The sequence below is a fragment of the Xyrauchen texanus genome, chromosome 41 (assembly GCF_025860055.1).
Source record: "Xyrauchen texanus isolate HMW12.3.18 chromosome 41, RBS_HiC_50CHRs, whole genome shotgun sequence".
Taxonomy (NCBI): domain Eukaryota; kingdom Metazoa; phylum Chordata; class Actinopteri; order Cypriniformes; family Catostomidae; genus Xyrauchen; species Xyrauchen texanus.
The window spans coordinates 19,724,609-19,742,396 of record NC_068316.1 but is presented as its reverse complement, the minus strand read 5'-3'; the positions used below and the strand labels follow the sequence as shown (position 1 = coordinate 19,742,396).

Below are 17,788 nucleotides of genomic sequence, written 5' to 3'. Positions count from 1 at the left end.
ATTTTGTTGTTGCAAATCTGTACCTTTTTTGTGGAACACAAAACATTCTGGAGAGAGCTGATGCTGCATTTTTTTTCAATAATGTTTTTGTAAAGTGAATGGAGACTGAGGCTGTGAGTCCCTATCTACATATCCTTTTTTCTTCCATGGAAGAGAGTCATATACTGTAGGTTTGGAACAACATGAGGATGAGTAAATGATTACATAATTTTCATTTTTACTTGAATTGTCTATTTAAGCTAGTCTATTATTAGCCTATTAACTTCTTTTAGGTTAAACAACTCATTGTCCCAGTTCATGGCAGATAATACGTTCATACTGTCTATGTTATCAGTGGTACTGAGATCACTAATGTGATCACTGTGGGAAAAGTTATATGGGGAAAAGGGGAGGAGGAATCCTTAATCCAGAGTGACCCTGCCAAACCCCAAAACTTAAATGCTTGGTGCTTGGTACGCCACAGGGCAAGCACTGAGATGCTCGTGAGGAGGGGTGCAAGATACAGTCTGACATTTTTAACAGCCTTCTACATTCAGGAGATGCTGAATGACCTTGAACTTTGGGTACTTTTATAATGGCCTTGTACTGATGTCCTGTCTGAGCTTCTTTGCAATTTGAAATTAAGGCTGCAGCTGTTGCATTGAGCCTTCAGCAAGGACGTTAAATATATTATACCACTGCAAAACAGGACACAAATTTGTTGAAAAGTAAGTTCTCCACTCTGAGGAACAGGTGCAGTCACAATGTCCACCGGTTCAGTGAGTGATCCTGAAGACGTCCAGGAGCTGTCAATCACTGGCATGGACCAACGTTCTCTAGAAAACTCAGAAGATGAATTCAGAGGTAATGATAATCTGAAAGGAAAGACAAAACGACTACGAGTTGGTGCCAACAACAAACAGCAAATGAAGATGGCAAAAGATGGCCGACAGTCTCAGAGAAACGCAGCTAATGCCAGAGAGAGGGCACGGATGAGAGTCCTGAGTAAAGCTTTCTCACAGCTGAAGACCAGCCTGCCATGGGTACCAGCAGACACCAAACTGTCAAAGCTGGACACCCTGCGTCTGGCATCCAGCTATATATCTCACCTCAGACAACTTTTACAAGAAGACAGATACGAGAACAACTTTGTTCATCCTGTAAACTTGGTATGAGTGAGTGTTGTCCGACTTTATCATTGGATTTTATTTTCATCCATATCAGGTCAAGAAGTTTGTATGGTGTTTTATTGTTCACTATTATGCCCATAAATAAATCTACACTTAAAAACAATATAAAAATATGTGGTAACTTGTATATTAACTGGTCTTATTCAAGTTAAAAGTATTATTAAAGATGTCTGAATCAACCTGAATACATCAGGTTACACCATCAAAAATTATTTTTAAGGTTTAGGTCAGATAGAAATAGCTCCAGGTTGCAGGTTACCACTTTTTGCAGTGTGATATATGCCAATATATGTAGCTAAGACACATATGAGTGTTCATAAATTGTTTTCGATGACATGTGATATATGACAACATCTGTTGCTAAAACATATATGTGTGTTCATACTTGTACATGCACTGTACATGTAACTAATGTACATTTTTAAATAAAAAAAATGAATACAACCCCAATGACAAAAAAGATGAGACAGAATGAAAAATGTGAATAAAAACAAAAAGGAGTGATATTTTATTACATTCAGCCTTTGCTATATTGAAAGCACCACAACTACACATTATACGCTCCAAAAAAGTTGGAGACGGGGGCAATTTAAGACTAATTACAATTTGACGAGTTGAAATAACAAGGCATTGTGAAACAGGAGATGTTAAACAGGTGAGGCATTCGTGTCATAGTACTGTATACTGAATAAGGAGCCCCCAAAAACAGCCTAGTCCTTCAAGAGCAAGGATCATACAAGACTTGTCAATTTGCCAACCGATGCTTCAGCAAATAATCCAGCACGTTGAGAACAATGTTTCACAAAGATGAATTGGAAGGATTTGGGGCATTTCACCCTCTACAGTGCACAATATGGTTAAAAGATTCAAGGAATCTTGAATCTCAAGGAATAAAGAGCATGATGAAAACCACTTCTGAATGCGTGTGATCTCTGATCCCTCAGATGTCACTGTCTTTAAAAATGGCATTCATCTGTAATGGATATCATGAACATGGGATTGGGATAACTTTAGTAAACCTTTGTTAGTCAGCACCACTCGCTGCTGCATCCACAGATGCAAGTTAAGAAGTTCCTATGCAAAGCAGAAGACCTACATCAACACTGTCCAGAAGTGCTGCCGACTGCTCTGGGCTCAGTTTCATTTTAGATGGAAAGTAGAACAGTGCAACTGTGTTTTTGGTACAAAGAGTCCACATTTCAAAATGTTTTAGAAAAACACAGCCATTGTGTTATTTGGGCCAAAGAGGAAAAGAACCATCTAAGCTGTTTTTAGCATCAGTTCCAAAAGCCAGTTTCTGGATGGGCCAAGGGTGTGTTAGTGCCCATAGCATGGGTAACTCGCACATCTGTGAGAACACCATGAATGCAGAAAGATATGTAAAAATTTTGGAGCTCCATATACTGCCATTCAGCACTGTCTTTTCCAAGGATGTCCCTGCATTTTCCAGCAGGACAACTTCAAACCACATACTGCCCGGATTATAAGTGCGTGGCTGTGTGAGCAGAGAGTGTGGGTGCTAGATTGGCATTTCTGCAGTCCTGACCTGTCTCCAATTGAGAATGTGTGGTGCATTATGAAGCACACCATGTGACAATGAAGACCCGTACAATTGTGCAGCTACAGACCTACATAATGGATAAATGGGGGAAATTCCTCTTTCTAAACTTAACAAACTTGTGTCTTCAGTGTCTAAATGCTTAATAAGTGTTATTAGAACAAATGGTGATGTTTCACAGTGGAAAAGACTTGACTGCCCTAACTTTTTTGGAGCGTGTTGCAATCATAGTTGTAGTGCTTTCAATACACCAAAGGTTGAATATAATTTACAAATCACTCATTTTTGTTTTTGTTAAAATTTTTCAAACTGTCCCAACTTTTTCGGAATTGGGTTTGTATATATAACATCCGTTTCCCCAAATAATTATGTTGAATTTATTAATTTAAAGTGTACATTTACGTTCAAATATATGAACTATAAATGTATGTGTGTGTGTGTGTGTGTGTGTGTGTGCGTGCGTGCATGTGTGTGTGTGTGTGTGTGTGGGGGGGGGGGCTTGTTTATGTGGTTTATGAGGACATTTTTTTAAGTTACAAATTAGTAATTACAAGGGTATTATGCTATAAATGTGGTTTATGAGGACATTTCTAGTGTCCCCATAACTTAAATAGCTTAAAAAACATATTAAACAATGTTTTATTGAAAATGTAAAAATGCAGAAAGTTTTTTGTGAGGGTTAGGTTTAGGGGTAGGGTTAGGGTTAGGGTATAGAATCTATAGTTTGTACAGAATAAAAATCATTATGTCTATGGAAAGTCCTCATAATGATAGGTAGACCAACATGTGTGTGTTCATATATCAGATTCCTGTATGAGACTTTAGTACATATTTAAAATTCTTACTTACAAAATTCTTACATATATAATTTACAAAAAGGTTCCAAAAAGTACTATGGTACAACAATTTTTTTTTGGACAGGTACCATGATAGTATCATATTCTACAAAAATACCTTAATGGGAGTATCATGAAATGCCATGTTACATGAATATGGTAATCATTTAGTGCAATGGTATTTACTAAAACACCATGGTATTACCATCTACAACCCCCACTGTACCGTGATACCAGCATAGTACCTTTTTGTAAGGGATTTAAAATATTTTATACTCAATGCTAAAGGTAAACATGCCTTAATATGTTGTCTCTAAATCTGCAAATATACAGTATGTGACACATTCAAGTCAAGTCAGTTCTATCCGAGATTTTATTGTCTACATATTTGCAAAAGCCTAGCCCATATAATGTTATGCACATGTATATGTCTGTATAGTACACTGAACAGGTTTCAATGCATTTCATGCCATTTAACCTGCAATATGTGGAAATCTTTTTTATTCTTATTTCACAGACCTGGCCTTTTGGGGTCTCAGCACGATTAGAGGACACCAAAGACATTTCCCCAGCGGTCAGACTATGTGGAGCTACAGCATAAACATCTGGCACCTCTATGTCTTTTTCTCTTTTATCTCACACTGTCTGTACTCATGCACTTCCTTTGAACTTACAGCAAGGGCCATTACACTGTGAGGACAACATGTGCTACATACAAGAAGATGAATAGTAGCAAAATCATTGGAAACCATCTGTCTTCATAGACTTTAATGCTTGCACATACATTTGGAATTCAGTAAAAGATGTTTCTTTAATTGCATTCTATTACTAGAAAGTAAAAAAAGAGTATCTCTTATGGTTGATTATTTTGCTTATAATAATGATACAGTGATGATGCTTATTCTTGCAAAGAAATGCAAATATTACTATATATGCAGTATATGTTTGATTAATTTTAAATGCTTTCTGTATTACTACCAAGGCAGTAACACCTGAAATATTGGAATCCATTGCTTAGGTCAGAAAATGGGAGAAAAAAAAAAAACATTATTTGATTAGAAAAAAATAAATGTATGTATTTCCATGGTGATGCAAATGGATTGCATCACCATGGAAATATATAAAATGAAAAAGTTATTGTTTTAAGGAAAATGCAGTACTTCTAACCACCTGCCAGAAATGTAAAGATAATATTTTAGATAGGACGTTTTCCTATAAAATCACCCTGTCAGCTTGACTGGAGGAATTTAATCTTCTTTTGTTTGTTTATCCTGGGAGATGTTTAGATTTTTTTTTCACTAAGCAGCAGTATGTCTTATGTAATTAATGCTACAGATGGAATAGGACAGTACATATCCCTGGTATCTTGGCATTTGTTCACATATTTACTAGTACCCAAAAGTATGTTTGTTAATTTATGATTGTAAATTTTGTTGATAGGTCACTGATATGTATTCTTAACTCTACCACACTATCACTGAAACAAAACGCTCAATGACTATGTCTACATCACTGAAATGTCCGGTTTAAGCAGGCATAATAAACTTAATCAATATCTTCCTCTTTCTGTATGAGATGATGAGTGTAAAATGTCATTATATGTGTAATTCATTTAGAGAACTCAATACACATCATGTGTGATTATTATAACATGATCAAGTGTATCACATTAAGATAGTTGACTCTTTAATATACTTGTTTATTTGTGCAGTTATTCTGCCTTATTCTTTATTTATTTTTTAAAATTTTAGGAATAGGCTACTATGATAAATGTTATTGAAAGCAATTTATATTTCATCACAATCATCATTGTGCCAACTTAATGCATTTAATATAGACATAAAACATCTAATCACTTATAGACAAATACAATAGGTCTCTTGCAGAATGCATTATTAACTAACAGACTGTAGTGCAGTAACATTCAACAGTTCAGTGCATTTTAAAATATGCTTTAAACATTTTTACACCATGTTTTCCAGAGAATTGGCAGAGAATCAATTTAAAAGATATTCCCTCAGATAATTTAATTGTTTGAAAAGGTTTTTAAACATTCTTATCATTCTTATAAACAGATATATCACATATTTTGACCAATACATTTTTATAATTTTTCTATCACTTTTCTAACATTCGTGATTACTGGATAAGACTAGATATTTTTTAAATCATCAAAGCAATTTCTAGTGACTGAAATATTTTAAAACCTAGCATTATTAGAAAAATGTATAGTCGCTATGGCCATTTCTGTTACTCTTTAGGATTTTGTTCATTTCCATGACTTTTCCAGGACTGGAAATGACAGTTTTACAATTTCCTGACATTTCAGTTTTAATAACAGTTTTAATGACAGTTTTAAATGACAGTGGAAACCCGCTGAATTCTTTGAGAAGTACAAAAATGGTTAAACTGTGACATTGTGTGAGATTTGACCAAGTTGGAAGAGCCCATGTGCACAGTGGTAATTAGAATGTTGCAGTTTGAAGAGGAAGCTGACTTTTCATCACGTTCGTGGAGGATTGCAGCTGTCTAGCAGTTAGTTTCCCAGAACACTGAACTGGTCCCCTGAGATACTCTCACAGGAGATGAAGCACTTTGTCAGGCAAGGACAGCTAAGAAACGGCTCTCACATTCTTGACTACTGATGAGATTCACTGAGCTCACAGTGAGGTCAAATAAAAGGATGTGCACAATATACATTGTACATTTCATGCATCATACATAAGAATTTAATAAATGCATTGTTTTAAGTATAAGATTCATGATCTAGTCATCACAAAAATACATTAATAGTTCCATCTAGTGGTGACAGGTTGCTTGTTCTTGCCACATGGACATAATATGCATATATAATAGGCCTATAATTTGTTTGATTGGCCGAACTAATAAAATCTGCAGACAGCGAAACAGTCAAGTTCAACATTCCTTCTCATTTTGAAAGGAAAATATTTCCCATTAGTTATATGATTTATACAAGTGGATATCGCACTCATATCAAAAACTGAAAAAAGTAAAATTAGATATACTACTCGTATGGAGAAATAGTACAGTACAGTATCTTAATTTGTTTGCATTTTACACCCTGAATAATTAAAACAAACATTTGAGTAAAATTTATTTCCAACACTTTAAAAGTACTGTACATGGGCAGCAGAGGTCCATATTGGTCCATAAAACAACACTATGTAAAGGCCCATAGTCAGGCCCTCATTTCAGAATCAACACAGCTGCAACTACATTTTGACACTCACTGTCAATACGTTTTTGTATGTCATTTGAACCATAATGCTTGGCTAATTTACACTGAGTAATGAAAAATTGTTTCAGCTAATTCTAAACTTAGCCAACTGCCACTTTCTTTCACAGTGTGTTTGTGTTGAGCAAAAACGTCCAAAAGCTTAATTAAATTCTTGAAATACTCTGTATGTTTAACCTTCCTTTATTCAGGTGGAACACATTTTCATTAATATGGAGCTGTGTTTTCGGGCATTAACCCATAAGCAAGTCCAAATTTTTGAGGACCAAAACACATTTCAGACAAAAATTTCCATGAACAGGAAGGAACTGTAGGTCCAAAGCCAACAGTACAGTTCACGGAGGGTTTCTTTGTAGTTTAACCAAAAGGACTAAATACATACCCATGTCGGGCCAAGATTCTGAGAACATTCTGAGCTTATTTGTTATCTAATATCCATTCACTCAAAAGCAAGGAGGAAGAAAATTTTAAACAGAGCCTATTACTTTGATTATCAGTTTAACATCTGTTTTATTTTGGTTTAATTTAAAACAAGGGCCATTTAATCTTGTTTCTTTTTAGCTTTATCTTGGAACATTTTAAAAACTATTCATGAAAAAATTGCCAAATTTATAAAATAAATATATCACTAAACATCGATAGTTAGATCTAAATAGGCCTTCCAGCCTCTCACATTTTACTACAGGAGGTTATGAAAACATTGTATGTTTTCACTGGCATTGCAAGAACCCTGCCACACTCTTTGCCCATTCACTTCCTTTGAAGATGGCTTCTGATTCGTTGTGCCAAGTCACTACCCAGTGTAATCCACAACTAGATCCAATGTAGTCAGTATAAGTGTCACAGAGCACGACAGACTGTGAGAAAGTTTGGTGGCGCTCTGAAGGTCACTGCGAATATTACAGGGTGTGTGATCTGTTTGGCTGGAGACTTCCTGCTGGGACGGTGGGGGGAGATGACACAGTTTTCTTTCAGGCAGGTGATAGAGTTTCCACACAAGAGCGAGGCGCTCTATCACCCGAGAGAACGGAGCCTCTTTGTGGCTCGATGTGCTTACAGAGGAAGGTCAAACCAGGGAAGAGAGGAGAAGAGGATAGGTGTGGGGGGCGGTGATGAGCTCGAGCATTGACAAGAAAACATTTCACCAGATCCCTCTCTTCCTACTGGCGCTTTTCATCTCGGTTTAATTTTTTTCATCTTCTCTTCTTGATCATTTTGTAAGTATGAGGTGTGGTGTTGGCAAAAAACTATTTTCACACCATTGTCCTGATTAGAAGTGTGATTCAGGGCAATGATATTTTCTTGCAAGGTATTCACATTTCTCTCCTCACTGTTTACAAGAAAAGGGAGGGAACCTCAGCCATTGTTGTCCAAACAAAAGGATTTAGGTGAGCTCCTGAAAGGCATTGTTGTTCACAACGGTGCACATTTTGTTAGTCTCCAGGGCTAAAGTGTGTTGCAGAATAATGTCATCTGTGACAACGTTCCAGGTGTCAGCTTTCACAACATGGTGATGGTCCAGAATATAATAACTGATGCTCTGTACAAAAAGTACCTACTGTAAAAGTTAAACAATTGAGGCACCATTTGAGGTTCCTTTGAAAAATCCTCCATGCACCCAATCAAAAAGGGATTTGATTTTGATCAGAAAGGCAGTTCTATGAAGAGCCAACATAGTTAGGCTGGAAATTAACATGTTGTTTCCAATAGTACCATAAACTCAACCTTATTTAGCCAGATTAATGTGAAGCACCATTCCCAAACAAACATTTTTGCATCAGTTTAAAGTTAAATCAAATTTTGTCTACATTTACTATAGCATGTTGCACAGAAAATACGTAGGTCCCACATGAACAATGGTGAGCATGATTAGGAGGTTGCATCTTACTTTAAAATTGCATTTTAGGTTAGGTTTAGTGTTGGATTTTGGGTTAGTTTATAAAATATGCATTCCTGTTGACTGTAGAACTTCACATAAAATAAAAAAAAAGAATTTGCTTTTGGTGGCACTCTATGATAATTCCACCTGGAAATGGGGCAGTGATTTGAATTTCGGTAAACACAACGATTTCAGCTGAAGACATTTTTACCTACATCAGGGTTCCCACTTTTTTCAAGGCACAATTTTACAGAACATTTTATGTGCCCAACAGGTGTAATATTTAAGCAAAAACACACAAGACGTCATGATGTATATTGTGGTTATTGAATGGTTATTTTTTTCTGAGTATACATTCTTTATGAAGTGTGCAGCACATGCAGATTATATATTTATTTAATTAAATCAGCCTTTTGCTGTTTAATAATCACACTAGGAGATAACACAAATTGAAATGTATTATTTGTGCATTCAAACATTCTTTTCACACAAAATATGTCAAATTCCTATATGTTTTATATTTTATATTTTATAGCTAATGCCATGTTTATGACTGGATTCAGTGATTCAGTACATTTATTTTCCAGCATCGCAGAAATCATAGGGACCTACGTATGGTAAACACGGTATAAGCAGACTCTGATTGTTCAAAATTAATTAATATCCCGAGGTGTAAAGGCAGCAACTGCTCAATTTGTGAACTCATTTTCAAAAACATAAACTTCAGTCAGACCGTCAACCGTTTTCTAAGGTTTACAACTCAAGTGTTTTTGTATTTAAAACAACAGCAATGTTAGAACGTAAAAAAATATATATTTTTCATTGTACAAATACTTATACTATTTCATCGGAGCAAATCAGAGTGGACAGCAGATGAGCAGTGAATGTACATGACAGGGTTTTGTTTATTACAGTCAACCGTTGACGTTGATTCACAATGTGTAGCCGCCGGCAGTGACAAGCCATATGAATGTGTGTATTTGACACCTATCTCGAGTTTTGATCATTACCATGTTTTCTATATGTAACAAAAAACATGTAAGCCATACAATCAAACAGTTTTATTATACTTAAATATTTTCCAGGACAAATCATTATTTTCCACGACATTTAGGTATTTTCCTAATTTCCATGAATGAAAAACTGCATAGCAAAATTCCAGGTTTTCCAGGATGTGTGGGAACCCTTCTACATTTACCAAATCTACTGTGGGATTCAAAGTCTGGAATGGATGGTTTATGCTGGTCTAGCAGCATGGCAACATTGTTCACTAGCAAAACTTAGCTGGTGAAGCTGGTTGACCAGCCCAACATCCCATCTTGTGGACCAACTTTAAAAACACAACATATGCTGGTATGTTTTTTTTTCTTCAGTCTGGTAGTGACCTCATTATAAAGGAAAGGCTTTGAGGCACTTATCAAAGTTCATATATATAGTTCCCTGCAAAATAGGATGTTAGAAACACCCTGACAAAGTTGTCTAGAGGTTCTCTAGAAGGTTCATCCAGTTTGGCAATCTGTGGAAACCTTAAATGTTGTTTAGTCTTTTATAAGGTGTAGATCTGTCCAGGAATAAGGTGATGCGAGTTACCTGCTTTCTGAAAGGCAAACTGCAATGGAGCATCCTTTCATTCATTCTCTTTTTCTTTCTATTCTTTATGGGAGAGTTCCATTACATATATCTATGGGCTGCCTGAAAAGCTTTTATGCAGTCAGTGAGACATTTCCCCTCCAGACACATACTTTCTCATCCATCAAGTGGAGAAATGATGGCCGCAGGTTGACAATGAGGATAATATTTTTCTCCCACAATGGCTTTTGGTTCATCCTTTTTGGCAAGACTCAGGCTACTATAAATACTCACTGTTCCCATCATTTTCACAGACACTGCTTAGAGTCACTGATCAAAGATGAAGCCCAGTGTGGCTTTAGGCCTGAGCTGTCAGCAGTCCACAGGGATTAAGTAAGTCACAGTCACTGTATTGTTCTCCGGGCTCCAATGGGCACATGGAACTATCGCCTTTGTCTCAGAGACCGTTGTGAACTTCAGAGATGGCAACAAAGGTGTGACACACCTGTGAGTGTGGATTAAACTTCCTCCCTTATAGCCATAGCCTTTGGCTGTGTCCACCACATCAAACAAAGTATTTTCCCGGCACTGTGCTACTCACTGGTTCTTTAGTATGGACAATTACTTGAGTAACCCACAAAAATGATTTAACAATTTAGGCTTAATACACATCAAGTTATTTATGTACATTAAATTTACAATCATACAATCAAATGTTTGATTTCCTTTCCTTTGTAAATAAATATTGCACTGTAGTTTAAATAATTTAATATTTTATTTAAATAAAATGTATTATAAATGTAAAAAAACAAAACTTTTTTTTTTTTTTGGAAACTAGCTAACCTGAATACTATATTATAGTAATATTTTGTTGATTGTTGTTGTTCTTATTTTGAATATTATAATATAATGCAATATATCATAGTAATATATTTCTTACCTAAAGAAATCTCATAATTTTAAGGTGCTCTGACCTGTAATGGCTACAAATATTTGCCATTACACAAATATTAATATACATAAGGATGATGAATATTACATTATTAGTTTGAAGGTAAAATATGGCGTACATAGCATGAGAATAAGCTTGTATTTAAAGGAATATTCAGAGTTCAATGCAAGTTAAGCTCAATTGAAAATTTGTGGTAATATGTTTTGACTCATTCTTCCTTTTCTTAAAAAAATAATCAAGGTTACAGTGAGGCACTTACAATGAAATTTAATTGGGCCATTTTCTGAAGGTTATAAAGACAGAAATGTGTAAAAAGTTTATAATTTTATAACTTTACACAGAAAAGGTTAGCCATTTATTACACTAAAATCATGTTAACAAGCATATTATTTACGCCTTGTGGCAATACTTTCGAAACAGCGTGTATTTTAACATTTACAAATTGGCCCCATACACATCCATTGTAAGTGCCAGATTTTTGCTATTTTTTAGAGAAAAGGAGGGGCAAGTCAAAATATTTTTTATGCTAGTATGCCACAAATGCTGTTGATTGAGCTTAACTTGTATTGAACCCAGGATATTTCTTTAACGGCACTGACCACCTCTGTACTACACCTAATTAAATCAATAGCACGCCCTTACAGCAAATTCCAACCAACTATTCTATAAACAAAAATTAATTTCCCCCCTATTTTTTCCTGATCATCAGTCTTATTTTGACAAGTGAGGATTGAGCTGACTTAAAAAAAAAAAAAAAAAAAAAGGCATGTCATATGTTTTGATGGAGATGTCTACACAACTAGTGTGCTAATTCAACGCTCTCTGTGGTAACCTTTCAGTGACCGCATCAGAGAAATTTCACAGATATCAGATAATGTAGTCCACAAAGATTGAGTTTGACCAATGAATTATCATTATTAAGTTTCCTTGAATGGTCAAACAAAGGTCCCATTATTGGCAGAAAGAAAGAAAACATTTATTTGCACATTTTTTTAAACATCATTAAAACTAAGGTCGCAAAAGAGACAACACAAAAATGTAACAACAATTGTACAACCATTCAATGTTTGACTTATACTAGGCCACACCTGCTGATAACCATAAATAACCATTGGCTGCATAACTATCAGTGGTGTTTGCTAACACAAACTCTTTAAGAATGTAATTTGTCCTGCACCATTTGCACTGTACACTGGCGGCCAAAAGTTTGGAATAATGTACAGATTTTGCTCTTATGGAAAGAAATTGGTACTTTTATTCACCAAAGTGTCATTGAACTGATCACAATGTATATACATTTGAAAAAAATTCAGAACTTCTTAAACTACTTCAAAGAGTTCTCATCAATAACTCAGGTGATACTCAGGTGACATTTCACCCCACAACTCATTGTCCTTTGTCTTTGAAGACTGTAGTGTACACCTTTGTATGAAATCTTCAGTTTGTTTTCAAGCATTGTATAGCCTTCATTCCTTAAAACAATGATTGACTGATGAGTTTCTACAAAAAGCTGTTTATTTTTTGCCATTTTTGACCTAATATTGACCTTAAGACATGCCAGTCTATTGCTGACTGTGGTAACTCAAAGACAAACACAAAGACAATGTTAAGCTTCATTTAAATGAACCAAATAGCTTTCTACTGTGTTTGATATAATGAAAAGTTATGTTCTAGTACCAAATTAGCAATTTAGCATGATTACTCAAGGATAAGATGTTGGAGTGATGGTTGCTGGAAATGGGGCCTGTCTAGACTTGTTTCAAATAGTGTGCTGTTTTTTTACATTAGTAATGTCCTGACAATACTTTGTGATCAGCTGAATGCCACTTTGGTGAATTAAAGAACCAATTCCTAAATGAAACAGCAAAATGATACATTATTCCAAACTTTTGGCCGCCAGGGTACATGAATGATACAGTATGTCAAATCGTACAGCTTTCTGGGAATTGTGCTATTACTTTACGCCGGCAATCCAATTTATGATTCAAGTCCAATCTCACCTAGGGCACCAAGTAAGCCAGAACCATCACTGCCTGGCCATTTTTTCACATCATTCACCCATCGTGTTATTGTTAAGGTGAGCACATTTTCTGAGTGTTAAACCAGGACGGGGGTGACTACATTTATACACACACACACACACACACACACACACACACACACACACACACATACATGTATGCATTACTTGTAGAAGTATATGTTTTATTTTATATTTCATTTACAAAAATGTTAATAACATTTAAGCATCTAAAAAAATGTAGGGTGACAAATTCATTTTAAAAAGTACAATTGTAATTTTCTTAAATGTTATGATCTTGTTTGTGTAATAATACGAGCTGTCACTGTTGGAAATTTCATATCAACTATACATTTTAACAAATTATTAACAAGCTGAAACCTAAAAATTAAGCAGAATTACTCGTATAACAATTAAACGCTTGTATTATGAAAAAGTGCAGTGTGTAACTGTCTGAATGTGATATGCCTGGTCCAATTTACATGCATTTTCAGGTACTAAAGAGGTGATGCAATCTCACAACATCAATTCTTGTGGAAAAATACTTTCTGTGCACCCACTCATAATCCATTTTACAAACAGGAAGTTAGATGCCAAAATTTGGAAGAGTGGAGCGGGGAAAAGGGGCGGGACTGAATACTGTGAATAATGTTCAGTGACAGTAAGATTAGATTACTTTATATTATATGTTTGATTTACTTATACAGTGAGTGGACGTGTGGTATATTATGGTTTGTACAGTATGTGTTTATTGTTTTCTCTATGTTTTCCAAGTCTGCTTGCAGGCCCTAATTTCCTGGTAGGTCTGGGTGCTATGTAGCCTTAACAAACATAAGACCTGTTTGTTTTCTCTAATAACTTTTTCCTTCATGGGAATGTGACTATGTTTCTGTTAATTGGGTTCCTCTTAGCCGATCAACATCTATGGAATAAATGTTTCATGAGCATCACGAGAAAAGATGGCCATCAACTCATGATACCTACCAATAATAGAATCAGTTATGGTTAAGATAAAAATGTTTGTCTCTTAAATAGTACTATTGTCATGCAGTGGTTTCATCTAAAAGAAATTATACCAATTTGAATATTTTAAAATCTACGATGTAAACTAATTTTGCATATGTCTATAAATCCTTATTTCTGTATGTTAAGTTAATTCACTCCCTAAACTCATCTGTAACATATCTTTCTGACTGATGTCACTGGAGTTGTAGAGAAAGGAAAACATCTCGTCTTCAGAAAACTCTGTCAATTGATTGTAACCTTCACTCGGTTTTATGTGTATTCCTCAACAGTTCATTATCCTACATATAAACAGTGACTAACATTTCTCGTAGATTTTACTTAAGCCGTCACTAGGACAATCAATAAACATTAATGCTGAGACTGGATACATGGCCCATATTATTGAGGTCAGTCTTACCTCAGCATAGACGGTCATTGTCCTCCATTATGCATATTGTGAGTCATTGGCTGTGCGTCTGTATCCTTTACTTCAGCTCATTAACATCTGTGTGACATGCACCAGTTTGCAGGCCATCATCTTTTATTCACACACGTCCATGAATTACTTATCACAGGCTACACAGACTATATACCTTATTAATTGCATGCAACACATTGCATGTCTGTATGCGTACAGTACGCTGTATGTATATGTGGAGGACCAATGGGTGGTGGTGTGACCTCATGTCCTGCTGGAGGTCTATGGTGCATTATAGGGTCACAATGGGACTGTTGACTGTGCAGCCAGTTAGCAACTACTGATGGATCTCCTGCATGCCTCTGAAACCAGGAGCCTCTTGGGCAGATAGTGTATCAAATGGCCTGTTAATTATACTGACTTCAAAGAGCAGGCGCTGATGTCTGAGTGTCAATGTGGGTGAGTGATTGTTCTCATGACAGTGTGTGTGAGAGGGTGTCTGCGTGTGGGCAGGTAAGTAGCGCCTGTCATTGTGAATGAGGCTCAGGTGTGTATGTATGTGTGTGTGTGTGTGTGTGTGTGTGTTATTTCAACCTGTGTGGGAATTGGTGAGGTGGTCAATGGTGGCGAGTCAAATATGAATTTTGAAAGTTGAAGTCAAGTCAAGTGGTTTTTATTGTCGTCCAACCACATAAATTAGTACAGTACACAGCAAAACGAAACAACATTCCTCCTGGACCATGGTGCTTCATAAAACAACATAGGACAAACACAAAACTACATGAGACAACACAAACTGAATAAGACCTACACATTCCTTCATAAAGTGCCTGTACAAACTTGTGCAAAAAGTACAGGACAGTACAGTAATTACTAAAAAGGAAACAGGACAATAGGCACATTAAGAGACAGTGCAGCACCGACCAGTATGCATTTCTAATCAGAGTTGTGCAAAAAGATGACACTTTATAAAAATTACGAATGTAAACATAACATACTATAAAATAGTGTTCTATGGACATAGCAGTTATTGAGGTAGCAGCCAGTTAGAAGTCATTCAGCGCATCTGGAAGGGAGCCATCACTGTCATAGGCAACTGATGTTGTCCTGGAAGTGACTGTGGATTCTCTGGGCGTGTGCATGATTTGCCTCTCTGATGGCCCAGGACAGTTTGGCTCTTGCTGTTCTTAGGGCCGCCTTGTCACCTGCTCTGAAGCCAGAGTCTCTGGTCCTCAGCAGCGCACGCACCTCCACAGTCATCTATTGCTTCTGGTTGGAGTGTGTAGTGATTGTCTTGGAGAAAGCATCATCATCAATGCACTTGCTGATGTAGCTGATCACTGATGCTCTGTATTCCTCCAAGTTGGTAGAGTCGCCATATATAGCCAGTCAGTATAGTCAAAACAGTCCTGAAGTTCAGAGATGGCTCCTGCTGGCCAGGAAGTGTGTATTTTCTTGGGAATTATCCCTTTTAAGGAATAGTCAACCATTATGTACCAAACTCCCTTTCTTTTGTAGAACATAGGAGATGTTAAGGAGAATATTAACATCAGTCACAATTCACTTTACATTTATGAAATTTTTATTTTTATTTTTGGCAATTGTCAAAGATTCTACGGCTAACATTCTGCCTAACATCCCCTTTTGTGTTCCACTGAAGAAAAAGAAGGTAAAAAGTGTAAACAGATGCTCTGGTGTGATCAAAACAATGCCATACAGACGTGGCAGTATTAGCTTGCATTTGGGCGGGACTATCTATTTTACGACCAATGGACAACCGTTAAAAAACTATTATTAATTTTACAATTGCATTTGGTGATGCTGGTGGCACAGAAACTACACACTTCATTATTAAATAATTGTACAGTAGGTACCCCTACTGACACAAAACTGGATTAGTTTGATTAGCTTTAGAGTTGTGCTATTACTTTCAATCTGCCTGGAGGACAAAACAAGTGATATCTACTACAATTTGATAGATTTGTTGGTCTCCTTTGGCTTGGGCTAGCAAGTAACAACCCAGCAAATACACAGAACACCATAGTAATCACATAGCAAGGCCCTATCAATAACCCCAAATTCTTCAGTAACCGCTTGGCAATAAACTACAGTAGCAGTGTGGCAGTAGGGGTTCTTTTAATTGTAGGAAACCCTACTGCCACACAACTGGATTATCTTGATTAGTCCATCATAATCAAAAAAGATTTTAACAAGGTTTTACTGAATCATGAAACATTACAATTCACCTGTAGTCCCATTGTCGTTGCATCCTGACCTGGTCTGAATCTACAGTAAGAAATTGCCTCTTTCCTTTCTTATTGTCTTTGTGGTAAAGGTAGTAACCTGACCAGAGGACTTTTCAGACAACACCTTACCACAACATTAGATTTTCTCGATAAGGCTCTACCGTATCTCTACCTAAGACAGAGTAATTTGAATATTGTCATGTGTTGATTATGTTGTGCATTACTCAATATAGACCTGTTAGAAGCGATCACCCATGATATTTGTCAGCATTTGCGAGTTGCCCATGAATCACTGGTGTCAACCCAAGTCATCCATCTTCATCAGGAAGGCACCTGGCTTTGGACAAATCAATCAAAATCACATCTGGATTGTATGTCTGAAGATGTGCGTTTTCATCTGTTTGCATCCTAATGTGTATGTTTGGGTCTAGGTGATTCTGAGAGTGTGTTTTAACAGTAGCTGTGGTGTTGTTTGCATGGTATAATGAGTGTAAACACTGTGGCAAGGGCAGATGGACAGAGGCCCCTGACCTCCTCAGTGGCTTGTAACCTCAGAGACCTTAGGGGTGCTCAGAGGCCATCAGATCAAAGCTAAGCGTGGATAAGTGAGCAGAGATGAGGGCTGACTGTTTTCCCAGCACCTGGTGCAGAAAGAGACAAACAACAAGGTCCAAGGCTACCCCAGAACCTGCGCCGACAGACAGCTAATCCAGAGAGGACTAGCAAGGCCATGCATGACACAGAGAGAGTGATTGTTTTTGACCACAATAACACATTTTACTTCAACAACTCCTTCTTTGATGGATTTTTCTGACCACGTGGAAGGCTTGCTCTAGTGTATCATATTATCAGTGGATCCTATGTCTTTTATTTGGTTTGT

General features: G+C 36.5%; 1 protein-coding gene across 1 annotated transcript; it reads left to right on the top strand.

The window, feature by feature from the left end:
* The first annotated feature begins 494 nt into the window (after positions 1-494).
* Positions 495-4,590, top strand: LOC127634656 (transcription factor 21-like). Its single transcript, XM_052114289.1, has 2 exons — positions 495-1,148; positions 4,081-4,590. The coding sequence occupies exons 1-2, from the start codon at positions 744-746 to the stop codon at positions 4,162-4,164; spliced, it is 489 nt and encodes a 162-aa protein (XP_051970249.1). The 5' UTR covers positions 495-743; the 3' UTR covers positions 4,165-4,590.
* Positions 4,591-17,788: the final 13,198 nt, after the last annotated feature.

What these genes read in the sequence shown, in the direction of transcription:
- LOC127634656 (XM_052114289.1), top strand. Translation starts at nt 744, where the DNA reads ATGTCCACCGGTTCAGTGAGTGATCCTGAAGACGTCCAGGAGCTGTCA. An exon ending in TTGTTCATCCTGTAAACTTG is followed by an intron (nt 1,149 to 4,080) that starts GTATGAGTGAGT and finishes CTTATTTCACAG; the next exon opens with ACCTGGCCTTTTGGGGTCTC.